Raw genomic sequence first — 19,862 nt, 5'->3', positions numbered from 1 at the left:
TCTATGCTACCAGGCAGAAAAATTGGATCTACTAATATGGTGTAATTTTTTGTTTGTCTCCTGTGCCCAGTTTGGATAATTTATGAGCAGGTGATGATTTCCGCACTGGACTGCAGTCGGGACGATTTGGCCTGGGTGAGTTTTCTTTAAGTAACTTTCTCTTTCACTCACCCAACTTCATCTCTCACAGGCTACTTTGTCACCCCATTTGCCAAACATATAATGGTTTTTACCCGTCCAAAACACATCACTCTGCCTGTTCTATTTGGAAAAACAATTTGCTTAAGATTGAAATCAGGGATGGTGAAAAATAACAATGGTACTCTGTGGTAGGCTGCACAATTATGATAAAAATCATATTCCCCTTTGACATTGTAATTGTGGTTCATTTTGATTAATTGCATTAAAATACTTATTTTGTGTGGCTACACATCTAAAATGACCTGAGAACTGTGTTCTTGAATTACTTATTGCTAAATGATGAACTTCACTTTAGCCCTTTCAGCAGCATAGAAACTAAACTGTTATTCAAATTACAAATAAATTATACGCAGTAAGTGACCAACAAAAAAAGTCTGTGATTGGTTAAAATGCTCAACTGTTCCAAAAAACACAACCTGGTCTCATAGAATCACGTTACTATACCTACTAGTATAGTATACCCTACTATACTATATTATTTTTATGTGGCTGATTGTACGTATTGCTGCAATTTCCTGGTGAAATAAACACTAGAGGCACTACAGCAATAATAACTTTTAATCACTTTCATGCATTTCACCATACAATGTTAGATTATCAGATAATAAACACTTATTTTCACTCACACAATGCTATCTTATGACTTCAAAGCACTTTCACTATAGCGCATGGCTTTTAAACATTGCAGCACATAAGCAACTACATTTACAAACTTGTTCGAGCGTGATCAAATTGCATGGTAGCTCAAGTGATATAGCATTGCGATACAAAGGACTGGGGTACAAGTCCTGAAGAGCATTGGAGTCAACTCACCGAAAGTGTCATAGAAGCACCACAAAATGACCAATTGAATATTTCATGACACATTTGCTTTTTAAGACACTTTCGGTTAGGTTAAGGGTAAGGAGGTAGGTTTTGCTGATCTAAAACACGATAGAGCATTACCCTTAAAAACGTAATCTGTTTGGAAGAATATTTAACTCTCTTAGCATCACACAGTAGACAGTTTACATTGGAACTGCCATGATATGTGCTATGAACCACATAATATCATTTTGCAAAAAAATCACCACAGTCATGTAATTTTCATGAGATCAGCCTGAAAAAAATAGTTGTGAATAGAACTAAATAAAATGCATAGTTCCGACTCGCATTCAGAGCTGTTGCAAAATGACTATAAACACACCTATGATTGCACAATGTATTTTAATGCGCAAAGTTGCTACGTAGCTTTGCAATCGCAAACAGCCTACATTTATACTTGTGACCTATATCGCATGGCGGAAGAATTGTTTATTCCGATCATTATTGAATTTGTCTGTTAATTGAACAGTGGTGTCTGTTTCATGCACACCCTTACCAGTGGTAAAATCACTGTAATGCACAGCCTTTCATGGCTAATTGCTTTATTTTCACGCAACAGTAGCTGACCTAAATGGAATGCTGTAATTGACACTTCGCGTTTAGTTAATTGCGGAAAAACTGTAATTGTAATCTCGTTTATTTATTCGATTAATCATATACAGCCCTACTCTGTCAGCTGTTTAAAAAAAAAAAAAAAAAAAAAGTTTACTTAATTCCTCCTTGTTGACTTGAGACTCTTAAAGTAGTCAGTTTCTGAGGTTCTTAGTAGTGGCTAGAAAAGCAGCGTGAAAAACCGTCTGTGTGCCTGATGGGTCAGCTGGGCTAAGCCACAGAGCAAACTTTCCATTCGAACCAGGAAAACATTGGATTTGTCAGTAACCATTCCTCACCAAGTCATGAGTGTGTGAAAAAAAAAAAAAAAAAAAAACAGGGCTCAATTCATATTGGAGGGAAAGAACTGGTAAAAGTAGAATACTGCCTCTGCTTTTTATAGTAGCCAGTGTGGAATTGTGGGATCCCGCTGTGCAGTGTTCTTAATTCTCACCCACGTCAGTTGCAATTTTTCACGTTTTCCCTCACAGCTGTATGGCCGATTTGTTTATCATGGCACCCACGGACAGGAAAGTTACTGTTTCACTTTATGGTCAGCAGAAACCTTTGCTGTAATATTGTCATGTCAGACTAGTCACATCACACTTTTTAGAGTAGATCTATAAAGTTTTAAAGCTCTGTGGATAAAAAAAAATTTATGAAGCCCAAATTTTATCACCCTGGACAGATGTGATATAATTTTCTAGTGCTCTGTAAATCCAACAAGCTTTGCATTTTCACTTAAACTCTTGTGCCAAAAACATGTTCCATCTTTGGCCATTAATCATAACTAATTAATAAATAATCAACAAATAATTGTGATTTAAGGTTCATTTCTTTACATTTGTTTAACTGTTGGATCTTCTTTTTATATTTTATTTTCTTCCTTTGGAATTGCAATCCTCTACGGACACATTGAGGGTTCTATCAATTTATATGATATCATGAAATTGCATTTATAATAATGATTAAAATGACTATAATGAGAAACATGACAACGGTCGAAGACATCTGTCTAGTGCATGTTTATATACAAAAAGAATTCGAAATACTACAGATGGGTCCCCTTTGGTGTTCAGGAATAGTTAGAAGGCCACACTAGGTCTGTCTGTCCTGCTCTCTCTCCGTTTACAAACTGAAGCACCAGTGGGCGGGGCCAAGGGTGCGATGATGTAAAGTACAGTTGTTGATGTTGTTGCTATAGAGGCTCATCATGAATTAATGAGCCCCCTAGTGACAGGGAATTTGTGGAAGTAGAGAACGATATGTTTTTGCAGCTTGGTTTCAATAAATGCTTTTATTGCACTTGAGATCAATTTTTGAATTCTGAAATTTACAGTATTTTTTTAAAGTAGAATGTCCTCTTATATTTCGTAATATCAAGGAAAATGTGATTCCTCAAGACATGACCCCTTTAAAAAAAGACGTTATAAAATGAAAATGGATCTAATAACGGAACGAGTCAAAGCAAACTTTACTCGCATAATGTGAATTGACTTATATTTGCAAAATATTTATAGTACAAGCTTTCGAGTTTGCAACACTTTTTTTTTACCTTCCAACAGATGTCCAGCTTCCACTTACACTGGTCTGTAGCAGTGCTGTAAAACAGAGAACGTTGTGAAAACTGTCCGTGGAGAAGTTTTAGCAAAATCAGGGTTGACGTAGTTAAATGCGATGTAAATGTAACTATGGCATATCATGGCCCTACTTAAGAGATGGTGACACCACAATCCACAACAACTCAGGACCCATTGCAGCCAAATAAGGTAAATAGAGTGCGCGCTCATGAGACACAGCAGCCAGTGAAAGGATCTCTGTGCTAAAGTTCTTCACCACTACACAACTCAATCACCGGCAAGTGAAATCTGATATTTACTAGCCAGTGGCTAATAACAGAAATCTTTGTCGCATAGTGTAGAATTTGGTCACTTTTGCAAGTGATTTACTTGCAGTGTATAGGGCTGAATTAATTGTGATTAATCAACAATTAATTGTGGCTTTCGGGTAACCACTTTGTATTTTGATGCCTACTGAATCTTATTTTTGTTATTTTAATTCTTTCTTTGGGAATGAATCGTGACAAATCAACAATTAATAAACACATAATTCTGATTTGAGGTTAATTTCCTTGTTTTGTTTGTTTACCTTATCAAACATATTTTCATTATTTTAAATCCTTTGGCAGTGAATCACAATTAATTGACAAATAACTGACAATTAATCGACAAATAACTGACAATTAATCGACAATTAATCGACAAATAGTAAACAAATAGACTTATGGTTTATTGCTTTGTATTTTGCTTAGCTGCTGAATAATATTTATATTATTTTAATTCTTTCTTTGGGAATTAATCATGATTGATCAACACGTAATCAACAATTAATTGACAAATAGTTGAGACTTTAAGGTTAACTGCTTTGTTTTATTGTTTTATAATAATCAGTTATTAATATTGTTATAATATTTTATTTTATATTTTATAAATTATATTTTATAATAAAATTATAAAAGGGACTTCAGGTTATCTGCTTAATTTATTTACCTCGTGAATCTTATTTTGGTGAAAATGGATGCATTGTGTGCATGTTCACACAGTCATTCCCACTGTTGTTATTTTCTGCATAGAGTTGTCTACAGGAGCTGAAGAGGCAGTTTCCAGACAGTCACAGAGTGAAGCGATTAGCAGGGATGCGGCTGGAGGCTCTGGAGAGGTAAGATACACCGCAGCACCATCTTAACACCACAGCCTTGGATTAGCTGAAAGGGTGAGGGGTGCTGGGATGTAAGTGGAAGGATGCGTGGGAAGGAAGGTTGTTTATTTTGCAAGCCAGTGTTCCTTCTGCTAAGTGGGAAAGCGAGAGAGCTTGCTTCAGCACTTGATAGTCCTGTTGCTCTTTTGCCTTTGCAAGGAATTCTGAAGATGGAAGTGGTCTCTCCAGCTATTATTCTGGGAGTTCGTTTATTGTTTTCATCTGCTCTTTTTCTTTGTCTCGCTTTCCTTTTGTCTCCCTAGTTGGGAAAACAAGGCTGGCCAGACCTGTAAACATGGGCTGTCTCACGAACCTGATATTAGCATACATTTATATCGCAATATTCTTGAATATTTTTATATCGATAACAATACATGTCACGATATACACTTTTTTGATTTATTTTTTAATTTTTTATAGAAAACTTCTGAAAAATAATGCACGTTTCTTTGGTAGACTTTTTACACATTTCTGTACTTAAACCTTTTGTTTATTTCATCATTTATGTTCAGTATATTGCAATTAAACAACAAATAACAAATTATTGATTAATTAATACATTTAAAACGTTTTATCGATATTATTTGCTCAGCATCACTTTTCATTCCAAACCATAATGGAGGCTTCTCTCTTTTTAATTGATTCTGAAGCAAATCCTTTATCACACACTTTTTTTCTCCACTGGAAACTGGAAACCTTTTTGCTGATTGTATACTAGGTATAAATGCATATTTGATTAAGATGTTATTTAATAATCCAACAGTAACTAAGCAAAGGCAGTGCTTAGCCGAGTTCCACACCACAAGTACACAGCTTTTTTTTTATTTTTATTAAGCTCTTTCTAATTTTCTTTCTAAATGTAAAAAGATTGGAACACACATGTCCTACCATGTGGCAGCATTTTGCATAACTGCAATGGAAACAAAATACATTTCTATTCTATATTTATATGGTTTTATTCGGTATATTGCCCAGCCCTACCTAGGGTCTTTGTTTTCTCTCTAATAGTGTTTCTCACTCTCGTTTGAGCGAACAATTTAGCCTGTTGTAAATTGATGTTAATGTATAGTATTTTAGCAGGATTTCAGATCTATTTCGGTCTGGTCACCATGTCTTTGGCTAGTTTATCAGTTATGCCATGGGTTGTTCCTTAATTGTGAGTGATTGCTCCTGCACAGTCAGATTAAATAAACTGCAAATTTGGGTCTAATTGCCATCAGACGCTTGGCCTAAATGAAACTCTCTTCTCCGCTCCCACACGGCTGAATTTTACATAAATAGAGTAAGTTAAAGCGGCTGGTGCCATGTGAGATGTGCCAGAGAGTGATTGAGGTCTAATGTGGATGTGAGAGAAGGAGTGGCATTGGAACTCTGTGATAATAGGAACCAGAACTGCTTCTGTTGTTGGTTGTGGGCTGAAACAGGTTTTGATCAGAAGGCCTGGGCTTTGGCTGTGTAAGCATTAGCTTTGCAGGTTGTCCTTAATAAAAACAAGCTCCATTTCATCCCGCCACATTCATTCAAGATGACAAGTGAAGTGCTTGCGGCATTGTCCTTCCATTACTCAGAATAGGCTATTGGAGTTTAGGGGATAGTTCACCAAAAAATTTAAATCCTGTCATCTTTTTGATTTACTCTCCCTTGTGTTTTTCCAAACCCGTATGACTTACTTTCTTCCGTGGAACACAAAACAAGAAGTTAGACAGTGTATTAGTCTTAGTCACCATGCCTTTAAGCATCATAATTCATAACCTTGTTTTGAACACTTGGCAATCTCCGACCAGCCCGTATGATGTTCTTATGTGCTTTGAGTATATTTATTTATTTTTTTGCATCTGCAACTCATATACGTCCTGCCTCGGAATGCCTTTTAAGCGAAAGGCTTAGAAATGATGCCTGATTTGTGGTGGAAGTGCAGGCTGATTTGTTTAGAGGTAAATCAAAGTGCATGCAATCATGTTTGTGGATTACACTCTTTGTGGAGCTAGTAAACCTCTCACAACACTGGCTATTTGAGCAGCGGCTTTAATGACTGTTTATTTCTGCCGCTTAGATACACTGATGAAACCTATTCTCGGTCACTATAGAAACAAGCCGCTCTGTATACAAAAAGTTGGTTACTGTGAACTTTATTTGATATCCTTACCACCTAATTTTGCATGGTTGGTGTTCCTATTGATTTTCTAAAACATGATCTGTCTTTTTGTCTGCGAAGGTACGATGATGCCAATAAGCTGTACGACTCAATACTACAAGATGACCCGACTAATACGGTAAGCAAAAAAAATCTCTTGAAATTGTGGTTGAAGCTTGTTTTAAGCTTAAAAGGATAGTTTACCCCAGAATAAACAATCTGTCATAATTTACTCACCCTGATGTTGTTCCAACCCTGTATTACCTGAAATGTTCCTTTAAACACCAATGAAGATGATATTAGGCAAAATGTTAGCCTCAGTCACCATTCAGTTTCATTGTATGGGAAAAAAAATGCAATTAAAGTGAATGGTGACTGAGGCTAACATTCTGCCTAGCATCTCCTTTTGTGTTCCATGGAGGAAAGTAAATTATGAAAGAATTCTCATTTTTTGGGTGAAAAAAACTCCCTTTAAATTCTCTTTCCCCTTGATGACCTCAGCCACTGTCCTAAAATCACACTTACACACACACACACACACACACACACACACACACACATTTAAACGCAACACAAATGAGTGTGTGAGGTAACAAAGGGCATTGATTTATGGACTTATGTTGCATTAAACATGGTGGTGGCAACCTCAGCAAAAATAAATGCTTTGTCTTTTTAAGACAAGGATTTATCGCTCTTCCTGTGACCCCATTTTTTATTTACCTTTAACCTTTAGATAACAAAGTATGTGATTTGGTCTAAACTTATTTATTCAAAGATCACTTAGGTATTAAAAGCCCAAATGTACAGTTTAATATTGATTTCTCTTTTATTGGCGTAACGCAAGCAATCTTTTTTTTTATTTACTGAATACATATTGAGTTTCAGTTGAATGGTTTACATTATCCAAGTGCACTCTGTGCTTTTCCAGTCTTTTCCCACAACCACCTTAAAACCCATTGTACCTGCCCTTCGTTCTTATATGAGGACATGTAGCCATGAAAGAAAGTAAATGTTTCAAAAGTGTTTTCGTAACTTTATTTGTTTTGGCCTTTCCTTGAAGACGCACAATATGTTTTGTGTGCTGCCTTAACACGTGGACTTGCTTAGATGTTTCAAACATTTTTCGGGGCTGGCAAGGTGTGTGAGATGAAGCAGTTTAAAACATGGAGGCTTTGCTGGCAAAGTCAATAAACCCGCAAGAAAGCCCCCGGTGATCATTCTCTGCTTGTTTTCTCCCTGAAACTACCATCGTCTTCATCTTGTGAGCAAAGAAAATCACAGCCTGTCTACTCTTCGCTTGTCCCCGCATGTGTTATATCATTACCATTGCTATTTGTTTAACTATCTGTTACCGCTGGACCAAACAGTTCCTATCTGTCTTTCTCCCTCTGAAAACGAGAGCTCTCCTTTGTTTGTTTTTTGTGCATTTCAACCGAGGCGCTCTCCCTATTCCCATGATCAAGGTTAAATTGCAAGCACATTTAACGGCATGTAAATGGGAAGTTGAGAAGATCGACATAAATGGATATCATCAAACCAATGCGGTTACAGTGCTATTTTTCAAAATCTAGTAATCATATCGCTTTCGCCTCTGTTAACATCCAGAAGATATTAAATAAATTTCCCCTCGGGGAAATGTGTTTCCCAGTGTCCTAGTGTTGTCCAAGCTCAACATGTTGTGTAAATACAATGTGGCATTAATGTGATTTTGCAAATGTCCCCATCAAAGTGTTGCATTTTGTGTGAACCTTGCCTGCCGTAGTAATGAAAACCATCAGGACAAATATGATATCCTGTTACTAAACACCTGCAGGTAGAAATAATTTGTGAAATATGGTATTTACATGCAGTTCTTTTTACCTGAAGCACAAGCCTGTTGTGAAATCTGTCTGTTCCAAGGAATGTTCCAGGTTCATTGGAGTTCATAAAGTTCGCAAGTTAAGCTCAATCAACAGCTTTTGTGGGGCCTGGGTAGCTCAGTGGTAAAATACGCTGGCTACCACCCCTGGAGTTCGCTAGTTCGAATCCCAGGGTGTGCTGAGTGACTCCAGCCAGGTCTCGTAAGCAACCAAATTGGCCCGGTTGCTAGGGAGGGTAGAGTCACATGGGGTAACCTCCTCGTGGTCGCTATAATGTGGTTTGTTCTCGGTGGGGCGCATGGTGAATTGAGCGTGGTTGCCGCGGTGGATGGCGTGAAGCCTCCACACGCGCTATGTCTCCGTGGCAACGCGCTCAACAAGCCACGTGATAAGATGCGCGGGTTGAATGTCTCAGACGCGGAGGCAACTGGGATTCGTCCTCCGCCACCCGGACTGAGGCGAATCACTATGCGACCACGAGGACTTAGAGCGCATTGGGAATTGGGCATTCCAAATTGGGAGAAAAAGGGGAACCCCCCCCCCACAAAAAAAAAAAAAATCAACAGCTTTTGTGGCATATTGTTGATTACCACCAAAAATAATTTTGACTCGTTTTGTATTTTTTTAAAGCAAAAATCGCTGTCACAGGAAAGCATTTACACTGTAAGTGAATGGGACCAGTCCAACTAACTGATTTTAGTGTGATAAAATCAGGGATTTACTGTCGTTATTGCATTTACCAGATTAAAGGCTTTACCGGCGTTTCGTCGTCATGGTAATAAAGTTGTAATATTAGAAGTAACTTTACACAGACAAGTTTAGTAAGTTAATTTTATCACATTAAAATCATTTTAACATGTATAATGTTTATGTTTTGTGGCTATAATTTTTAAACCGTGTGTATTTTAATGTTTATGGACTGGCCACATTTACTTCCATTGTAAGTGCCTTACTGTAACCTTAATTTCTCTCTTTTTTTCTAATTAAAGTGGGACGAGTTAAAATAATTTTTGTGGTAATCAACAATATGCCACAAATGCTGTGGATTGAGCTTAACTTGTCTTAAACCTGGAACTTAACTTTAAATATGCATTGATGGGGGGGGGGGGCGAACCCTGTACACGAACAGATGTGCCAAATGACATTTCTCTCTCATGGTTCTGTAAGAGAATCTGTCATTTATTCAAAATTCTAAATGTGAATTGTCATCATCATTATAATGAAATGATCCTCTTACACACAGTTCAGAATTAAAAACACTGGAAAATAGTGTCCAACCACGTCTCATTACCTTACCAGTCTCTTTCAGAAACTGACTGCAACCATCATCTCCTAAAGGGTAACATGCATTTGTGAATGATTATTCAGACAGCAGTCATTTTTTTTTGCACCAGGAAGTCTGGGAAATGAAGTGAAATGGGCTGACAGGACAATTAGATTTTTAAAGCTTTGCTTGAGCACAGAAACTCTGTGAAATGTCATGCTTTGGGATTTTGGAACTGTGCTCTTTCAGGACTTACCTGATTTTAACTTCTTTGGTGGCTCTCCATGCATTCTAATATATCCCTTAAAATATCCTCATGATCATATCACATTTACATTTATTCATTTGGCAGACGCTTTTATCCAAATCGACTTACAAAAGAGGAATACATTGTAAGCGAATCATCTTAAGGAGACAGTGGTACGAAAAGTGCTGCATTACAAAGTTTCACTAGCATCAGAATAGTTCAAGACAGATTAAAGTGCAACAAGAATTTTTTATTTTTTATTTTTTATTTAGTGACTGGTTAAGTACTCATGGAAAAGATGTGTCTTTAGCCGTATTTTGAAGACAGAAAGCGAGTCAGCTTCACGGATGGAATTGGGAAGGTCATTCCACCAATGTGATACGATGAAAGTCCGAAATTGTTTTGGTGCCTCTTTATGTTGGTACAACAAGGCGCCATTCCTTAGCCGACCGCAGGCTTCTGGTGGGAACGTAGCTCTGTAGAAATTATTTTAGGTATGCTGGAGCAAATCCAATGACTGTTCTGTATGCCAGCATCAGAGCCTTGAATTTGATATGTGCGTCAACCGGCAGCCAGTGAAGAGAGACAAGGAGTGGTGTAACATGCGCTCTCTTTGGTTCATTAAAGACCAGACGTGCTGCTGCATTCTAGATCATTTGCAGGGGTCTAATTGCACATGCAGGGAGGCCTGCAATGAGAGCGTTACAGTAGTCCAGTCTAGTTATGACAAGTGACTGAACAAGAAGTTGACATGTTCAGAGAGGAAGGGTCTTATCTTCCTGATATTGTCGAGTGTAAATCTACATGATCGTGCTGTCTTTGAGATGTGGTCTGTGAAATTTAGTTGGTAATCTACCCCTAGATTTCTGACCATTTTGGAAGGCGTTACTGTAGTTGAACCCAACTGCACAGTGATGTTGTGTTCAGCAACATGGTTGGCTGGAAAGAAAAGGAGTTCAGTCTTGTCTGGGTTAAGTTGCAGGTGGTGTTCCTTCATCCAGTCTGAGATGTCTGCCAAACAGGCAGAGATTTGAGCAGTCACCATGGTGTCGTTGGGCTGGAAAGACAAGTAGAGCTGTGTGTCATCGGCGTAGCAGTGGTAAGAGAAACCATGTGCCTGAATGATGGGTCCCAGTGATGTTGTGTATATAGAGAAGAGAAGTGGCCCAAGCAATGAGCCCTGAGGTACCTCAGTAAGTAGCTGATGTGACTTGGAGTTCACATCTACAGAAGACCAAAACAGACCATTAGCGTGGCCATCAAGGGCATGTTTTTGGCTTTGAAAAGTATCAAGTACCCGTGTGTTATCTTCACACTCAATGCTCATTGACAGGACATAGTGGGCTTGGTAGGGTGCACCCTTGCACTTTTGGAAATGGTGTGTAGGTGGGTACCATGGGAACCACCCTGACACAATTAGCTTCAGCCCAGATTTCTCTGAGGCCCCAAAGGGGATTTGCCTGTTTCCTGATTTTCAAACACCAAGCCACCACCCCATCAAATCCTGTGCGTTTCTAGAATCGGGGGAGGGAATGGAATAAAATGGAGCCGTTGTGCAATGTCGACTAGACCATATTTTCCCACAATCCAACCCTTTTAGGCGGGGTGGCAGAGGTTGTGGTATGGGAGGGATGACCTCATCTAGGTCACCTGTCTGTAAATGTTTGGTTGAAGCATGGCTTATCTAAACGCTGTGTTATTTAACATGTTCAGTGGAATGGGATGAGGGCATGATCCAAGAAAATGGCGGAAAATTGGCGACTACTGTGAGGACTTGTGAGGCATCCCAGCATGCAGAGCTGAGATTGGAAACTGAACTGTTGTAATTATAGGCTGTGGAATAGATGTGGTACCCATTAACCAAAATTGTTGAATCAACAAAAAGTGCTCAAGGTTTCTCTGCCATGGTGATGTCCAAAAAATTTTTAGAACTCCTAGCCCTTCCATCACTCATTACGGTCCAATACCTAAAGCAATGATTCAGAGAAAATCTTCCTGGCTCAAAATCTCTATCTCTATCTCTATTTCTGTCTGTCTGTGGTCTTCCACTGCTCACTTAATACAGTGGCCATTTTTAAATACTTAAAGGTAACTTTTAAAAAGCTGTTTAGTTCAACAGTGATTGACACAGCAGGCCTGATTCACTGCATTCAGACTGTAATTCAACAGAACAAACATGGTTTTGCTTGTGAAACCAATTGAGATCAATGAGAATCCTCCTGAGGTTGACCCCTAGAATTACATGCAATTACTGTGAAGGACAAGATGAAGTATGTAAAGGTCGAAGACATAGTTGAAGTTTTCTTCTAAACTGACACTAAATTTTAGTCCAATTATTGTTTCCAATAAAACTGTGATGTATGCTGTTAACACTAATTAAATGTTTTTTGATGTCCTAATAAGTTTGTCTTGCAATTGGAATAGATCTGGGCGAAATGGCTACATAAATGATATGTTGATATTTTTCAGCCTATTGACGATATTCAAGATATATCTTGTTAATTATGTATTTGCTCTGAAATGGCTCAAAAGTGATTTTTGTGAAGTCCATCATTTTAGGAACCATCATTTCACCTAAACAGCCATTGTAGACAAGTAGATTCTGTATTTTATGGCACTGAATAAAAATCTATTTAAAAAAAATAAAGGCACGTTTCCCACAGTTTTTCACATTTATTATTAAAATATAATACTGAATTATCATTCTTTTGAGGATTAAATTAGTTTGAGATAAAAGTAATATATTTCTGTCCCTTGGATTTTCTTCACCTTCCCTTGGAGCTTTTATTTTGACAATTAAAGTGCAGCATTAGTGTGTATGTTAGTTAGTTGTGAATTTGGATAATAACTTGTATGCATGAATGTGCGGAACTTTTTTTTTTCCACAATGCGTGTGAACTGCTCTAAAGGCACTAAAAACACAAGCCCATGAGCCCCGTGCACAGAGAAGCACATAACTCGATCGTTCTGAAGCGCACACAGAACATGTTTATCTGTCTTTAATCAATGCCTTTTGCAATTTACATCTATCCGGCATTCACATTTTTGTTTGCTGTTTAAGCAGTGTAGTGCTGTTACAGAGACCGGTGCGATATCTCGGGATACTTATTTCAGAGTCATCTTTCAGGGAGAAGGAACATTTTCTGCATGCTATTCCATAAAAAAAAAATTAATAAAAAAAACCCTGCTTACAGCACCTTTAATGGCCAAATAAAAAGCACATTAAAATCATTGTGGTATTCACGATATTGCCTTATTTTATATAATCCGCAAAATCATTGTGATTATATTGTAAATATTCTATATATTGCCCAGTCCTACTTTGGAATTCATACTTTGACTTCGTTCATGTGAATTTTAAAATTTGTATGAATTATTCATGGACCTAGAATGCTTTTTTTTTTTTTAAACTTAAGCCATGTATTTGTAGAAATGATGATCATTCAGAATGTTGAGACTGTAGACTTCTCTGTGGATGTTAAAACCAATAGCAAGTAATTCTCTAATTGGAGGATCAGTCAGGTCATGTCGGTATACCACAGCTTTGAGAGTCAGCTCCTCTTCACCCTGTGGGAACGATGGTTGTTTTTGTAATCCCTCGAGGTGGGCTCTCAATGGCAGTCTGACCGCTTGAGAAAGTGAGTCCAGGGGTGATAGAAACAGCCAGATCTTCAATGTGAGAGCCACTCAGAAATGCTTAAGAAAGAATCATGAAGAGAATGAAAACAAAATCTTTCATGCTGGCCTTTTGTGGAGAGAAGGGAAAGAAAGGAAAAGATTGTAATGGTTTGGAAGAGCTCCATGGCTAATAAAGTTTCGTAAGTCTCTGGACTACCAGCCTCCATATGCTTCTATCAGTCCCAAGTGCTCTTAGAGGAAACATAAGGCAGATATGGGGGCAGAGTAAGTAACTTGTCTTCCACCTTGTTCTGTGCTAAGTACAAAGAAATCAATGCAGAGAAATCAGTTTGTTGGCAGAGAGTATGCATTACCAATAACATTTGATAGGTTGTACTATTTTGAATTGCTGTTTGATTTGGTTCCATAGTTTCTTTAAATATAAAACTTGTGCAATATTCCAAACAGCTTGAGGTTGTAGATGTAGCCTTATTTCATCTGTCATCTATAACCTTGTAAGTAAGTACTATCATACTTGTGTAAAGTAGGGGTTTAGCAGATCAAGTCTTGCTCATGTGTGCGAGTCTGTCTCTGCTTGGAGCAGCCGGTGTAGCAGGTTCGTTTGGCTGCCTTGTTGATGGATAAGTGGATTTGGAGTGACGGTGGTATCTTAGCGGTTCCAGATTTATGGCCTTTCAGACGTGACTCATGCCCCAAGCTTGGGGGTTTGGTCCATGCTGTGGTAGTAGGGAAGACCCATTCTATGAAGTACAAGTCCATAAATAATATGTGGGGCAGAGCAAGGCACTTCAAATACAAAGCATCTGCTCTTTTATGAAGTTAAAAATGTAGCAAAACTTGAGAGCTTGTAGATTTTATTTTGAGAACTTTTACAATAAATAATGTACTTGTATGTTGACATTTACTCTCACAGCTCTGATGTGAAAACTTGTGAAATCTGCACTCACAAACAATAATCAAAAACCCTTTGTTCTGAATTCGAAGTTACAAACAGATCGTCCTAAATGTGTAAAATGATATTCACATAAATACATCGACAGACAAATTTGTATTTCATATTTACTTTTGTACTTCCAATTCAGTTCTGCAGTACAACCTCAAGTCAGAACTTGCAACCTCTCAAGACTGACACTGTAACTTCTTCATGCTTGACTTTTGCGATAAACCTGTAGCAAAACTCACTGCATTTGTAAATCCAGATGCAACAGAGGCAGATAGCCAGAGTTTGGTGGGGGGCAGGGCCAAAAGAATTTTTACCAATCACAAGAGCTAGAACAGTCAATGCTGTAACAATCAAAATGGATCATATTACTTGGGTGATAGATGTCTACTTTATAAAGAATTCAGAGTAAGTTATAATAAATCTACATAACGCTGCATCGGAAATAGTATATTTATCAATTCTGAATAAAACTTATAGGTCATTTTTAAATGTCTTTTACATGACCGTAATTATTTTGTTAGTTCTAGTTAAAGGTCTTTTTAAACATTTATTTTTAAAGATCTGTTTTATCTTCCGTTCATGCTGATTAGTAACAAGAATCAAGCAGTAAGACACTGACGCTTTTTAAGATACATAATTGTCTGATCGCAATTATTTGATTGTGATCATTAGAGATTACCATGATCAATGTGCACTTTGTTTCCAGTGGCATATTGCCATCAAAATAAGGGAATTTTAAGTGAATAATGAAAAGTCTTATTTCAAACCAGAATGAACACTGTGTTTAATATTATCATCTTTATTTCACAAGGGGATCCCTTACAATAGTTATGGGAATATTTCAATTCACTTATCTTACCAATTATGGCTTCAAAGTTTACAATTAACCTTTGCTTACCAATTTGCAACTTTGCAATATCAGTTACAGCATCCAAGTAAAATAAGGGAAATGTTAACTTGAATTTTAATTTAAGGCATAATTGTGGCATAAAGGCTTTAACAGGTAAAGTTTGGGCAAGGAGGAGGTAGGAACCGGCTGAACAATCAACATAAACTTTTAATGCATAAATGAACTTAAACAAACATAAACAGACACCCATGCAACGTGGCCGCGTGCGTCTCTCGAACCGGTGTCTCCGGCCGCTCCTTATCTTGGTCTCCCGCTGATCAGCTGATTCAGCGCCGGCCGTGCTCCATCACGGCCCGGCCAAGCCCTCCTCCTCGTCACACTCCTCCCCTGCCCAATTTAGGCCGGGGTGCCACCGGTCTGACTAACTCCCCCCCGCTACCCTTCCGGCCGTTCTGTCAGCCGGTGGTCCACCCCACCTCCTGTGAACCTGGGGGAGAGACGAGGGGAGGCATGGGGAGTGGGAAAGGGCGAGCGGAGACACACAGCGAGAGAGCGTGGAGAGAGAGAGAGAAGAACTTGCTCGCTGGCTCCAGGACGTGCTGTTGCCCGGTCCTCAACCGCCCCTCCGACTCTCGGCAGTCGGCAGCCACCCCTCCATCCCCATGCAAATGGCTGCGGCTGCTCCATTGGCGGATGGCAGTGGTGAGGACTCTGCGACAGCTCTTCCCTCCTCCCTCCCAGGTTTCGGCAACACTGTAACAGGTAAAGGTTGGGCAGGGAGTAGGTGGAACCAGCTGAACAATCAACAAACTTTTAATGCATAAATTAACTTAAACAATGAACTTAAACATAAACAGACACGCATGCAATGCGGCCGCGTGCGTCTCTCTCTCGAACCGACATCTCCGGCCGCCCCTTATCTCGCTCTCCCGCTGATCAGCTGATTCAGTGCCAGCCGTGCTCCATCACGTCCTGGCCACGCCCTCCTCCTCGTCACAAAGGCATAATCTCTTGTGATTGTTCATGGCTTCATTGGCCCCGCCCAACCTCGGCTATCTGATTTACTAGTGCACAAATGAGATATGCTACAGGTTTGTTGCAGAAGTTGCTGCAAAGGTCAAGCCGTGAAGATTTGAAGTTGCAGCGCCATATTTGAGAGATTGTGAGTGCCAATTTGTAGTTTTACTGCAAAATTGAATTAAAGTACAAAAGTAAAGTCACACATTTGTGACTATTTGTCTGCATCTTTGAATTCAGAACACAGGTTTTTTTATTATATTCTGTGAGTGCAGATTGCAACATTCAACTTCAGATTTTTATTTTACAAGTTTTCACACCGGTGCTTAAATTTCAACTTAAAAAGGACAAATATTTATTGTTCGAGTTCTCAAATTCAAATCTAAAAGCTCTCGAGTTTTGCTACTTTTTTTTTTTTTACTTATACTCCTTTGCTCTCCTTTCACCAGCAAAGAAAAAACAAGGGAAAAAGAAGTGCTCCTGGAAAAGTCGTTGAAGTTGGCGTAATACTTTCTGATTCAGATTGATGAGATTCTAATCCGCCTGAAGGTCACTTCTACATTGGAACAAGGCATACGTTATTTGTGGCTGATGCAGGCTTAGGCTTCGTAAGTTTGTGAATGCATTTGGCCCACGGCTCTTTGGCAACGTGCTGTTTTCACCACTTAAATGGCTTGAGTCTTCACTTACCTTCTGCTTAAGTGAGCTGCATCCTCAACCGTACCTCAGCAGAAAGCTGATGCTTTGTGTGCCAGAATCCACAAGCTTTCTAATCCGATAAAGACATTATTTTTCGGTATCTACTGGTATATTACTTACAACCTTGATACAGTAGTGTCAGTAATAACACACTTTCAGGGAAACTTTGTATTGGACCATCTGATGGTGTGAGGCAGTTTTTACAACGCTGGCTCAGTCTGCCCAATATTTAAGAGTTTAATTCACCTCCATGATCGTTTAAATGATGAATAAAAGTATCTGTTTTAAAGTTATATAAGGTATACCGTATAACACCTATATACATTGTAACAAGTATTTTCAATCGTGGATAACTGACATTTGAAAGGTCAGCTTGAACCACCAGAGCTTTACAGGGATATTTCACCTAAAAATGATCATTCTCTCATAATTTACTCACCTTCCTGACATCTCAAACTCGTATGACTGACTTTCTTCTGCGGAACACAGACAAAGATATTTTGAAGGATGTATAAGGTGATTGTTGTCCATACAATGCAAGTCAAAGGGGTCCAAAACTAAGCTCCATAAAGGACATAAAGGCAGCATAAAAAGTAACACCCTGTCTACACTGGATGCAAACTGCACATCCCACCAAAAGTGTATCTCAATCGAAGCATCTGTGTGTTCCGTCGTGTAGCGCCCACAGTTAACGGATGCCTCGTTCTATAGAGCGCAACAGTGACCTCCCACCTTTTCAGACGTCTGGGTTCCGTAAGTATTTTCCCCATTCGTTTCTTCCCTAGACTTTTAATAAAATCCTTCATTAAAGAGTTGTGAGCCATGAACCAAACCAACCAGCTCTGAGGTGGATCACAACATCATGAACTTTGTTGTGAGGAAAAAAAGTATTTGAAAATTGGACATAAAGACAAATATACAAGGCTGTGTACTTATCGTCTTACATGAAGGGACAACCTACAATCCCATAAGCATTGCGAATGATGTCAGTGAATATAAAACTATGGAAACATATAAAATTATTTATTTTAGGTTGTTGTTTATAAGTATAGAAACAATATATTTTAAGTTTATTGCAAAATATCCCGATATGTACAAATATATAAGTAGTTTAAGGGTGAAGGGAGACCGACTCGTTTACGTCATTTACAGTGCGTCATGGGAGTGCGCAGCCGCTCCGAGCCATGTTTCGTGGTTTTCGTTGGGCGTGGTTCTCTGATTGGTGGATATTTCTCTGATGTACCATGGGTAATGTAGTTGTTTACTATGAATTCTGCTATTAAATGTGATTTTTAAACAATGAAGTTGAGAACGCGGATGGATGGCTTCAACGGAAGCATATACCATCGATGAACAACCTCGTAGCTCGCGGTAGGTCTGTCTTTGAAGATTTATAAGTTATCAATTTGTCTATGGGATAAATTAATGGGATTTTTACTTCCAGAACCAGACTGTTGCACTCTATTACTGATGGGCTGCAGAGCTACTCCAGCCACTTTATTACTCAAGCTCGCCGCTGATTGGTCTGCTGTCTGCATTTAATTTTGCTGTACATGTACAATGACAATAAAGATTCTATTCTATTCTGTCTGCACGTCATTTAGAATGATCACTTTGGCGCTTTCAGTTTAGACAGCTTCAAGCCGTTGCATCAACGGACGCGTCTGGTGTAGACAGGGTGTAATCCATTTTACACAGTAAACACATTCATTCATCTTCTGAAGCGATACAATTGCTTTGGGTGAGCAACAACAAAATCTTATATGTAAAATATAAATCTTGACATCCGGCCTGACTGGAACACAGTGCAGGTTTCAAGATGGTGATTCTTAGACGCAACACATAGTTGCCAGGTTCTCAATCCTGGTATCATTGTACATCAGTGAAATGTTGCATTTTAATTTTCTAGTGTCATCAACCTTTTGGCGACCGCGGTACATTTTAAAGTATCCCCCCAAAAAAAAAACTTAACCCACGACTTTATCATTTTAATTTGCGTCTTCATTTTCAGAATAGACCAATAATAATTTCTTGCGACAATAATTCGCCATTGGCGACAGTTGGGTTGTTTGCGCTCATATGCAGTTTCGTCAGATATCTTGTGAGTTACTGAGTACATCTTTAGAGCACGCACCACTGTCTCATGCCGCTTTTCACCTGTTCTGTTGTGATGATGAGCTCGCTGCACCGCACGCAACAACAAACCCAGCACAAGAGAGTCGTGAATAAATTACTCTTTTTTTTTTTTTTTTTTTTTTTTATATATTGTATTTTTTTATTACAATTTTCAAGAAACAAAAACCAAAACACAAACAAAAGAACAGATACTGTCAGCACTGCTTATAAATGCTACATGTATTTACATGACATAATAATACCATATACAAATTACTGAATGAAAAACACTTTACAGTGTTAAAAGAATATGTCTTATCACACGGTAAGATAATCACGAATAGATTTTGAAACCCTTAACCAGGCCTGCAAACAAATGACTCTTTTGAACCGGGTCTTTTTCATGAATCACCTGAAAAGAACTGAGGGTTTGAACTCAGGAGCTCAGGTTAGCTGTTTGAATTCGAGTCCCTTTCTCAGCTAATCAACCACCAGTGAGTTCACAACTGGGAGTGCAGATTTTTCAAAATAAGAGTCCCATGAGTATTTCGGGTTTCTTTATAATTAAAAGTCCTGTATTATGTACCACTTTTTCTTCTTCTGGTAATTAGGGCCCAAGCACTGAAAGTGCGAGGACCTATTGTTCTTCTAAAGATTCTATAAAGATCTCTATATGTGCTAT

The 19,862-nt window shown here is 38.6% G+C and overlaps 1 protein-coding gene across 1 annotated transcript in view; it reads left to right on the top strand.

Annotated features, from left to right (window-relative positions):
• LOC127454106 (ER membrane protein complex subunit 2) overlaps positions 1–19,862 on the top strand; it is a 51,624-nt gene that overhangs the window by 9,536 nt on the left and 22,226 nt on the right. Inside the window, exons 3-5 of the mRNA XM_051721069.1 lie at positions 71–135; positions 4,289–4,374; positions 6,629–6,686. Coding sequence (XP_051577029.1) covers positions 71–135; positions 4,289–4,374; positions 6,629–6,686 — 209 coding nt within the window. The remainder of the gene's footprint in view (positions 1–70; positions 136–4,288; positions 4,375–6,628; positions 6,687–19,862) is intronic.

The sequence above is a fragment of the Myxocyprinus asiaticus genome, chromosome 16, assembly GCF_019703515.2.
Source record: "Myxocyprinus asiaticus isolate MX2 ecotype Aquarium Trade chromosome 16, UBuf_Myxa_2, whole genome shotgun sequence".
Classification (NCBI taxonomy): Eukaryota; Metazoa; Chordata; class Actinopteri; order Cypriniformes; family Catostomidae; genus Myxocyprinus; species Myxocyprinus asiaticus.
The sequence above is the reverse complement of the archived record's forward strand: the minus strand, read 5'-3'. Positions and strand labels throughout refer to the sequence as shown.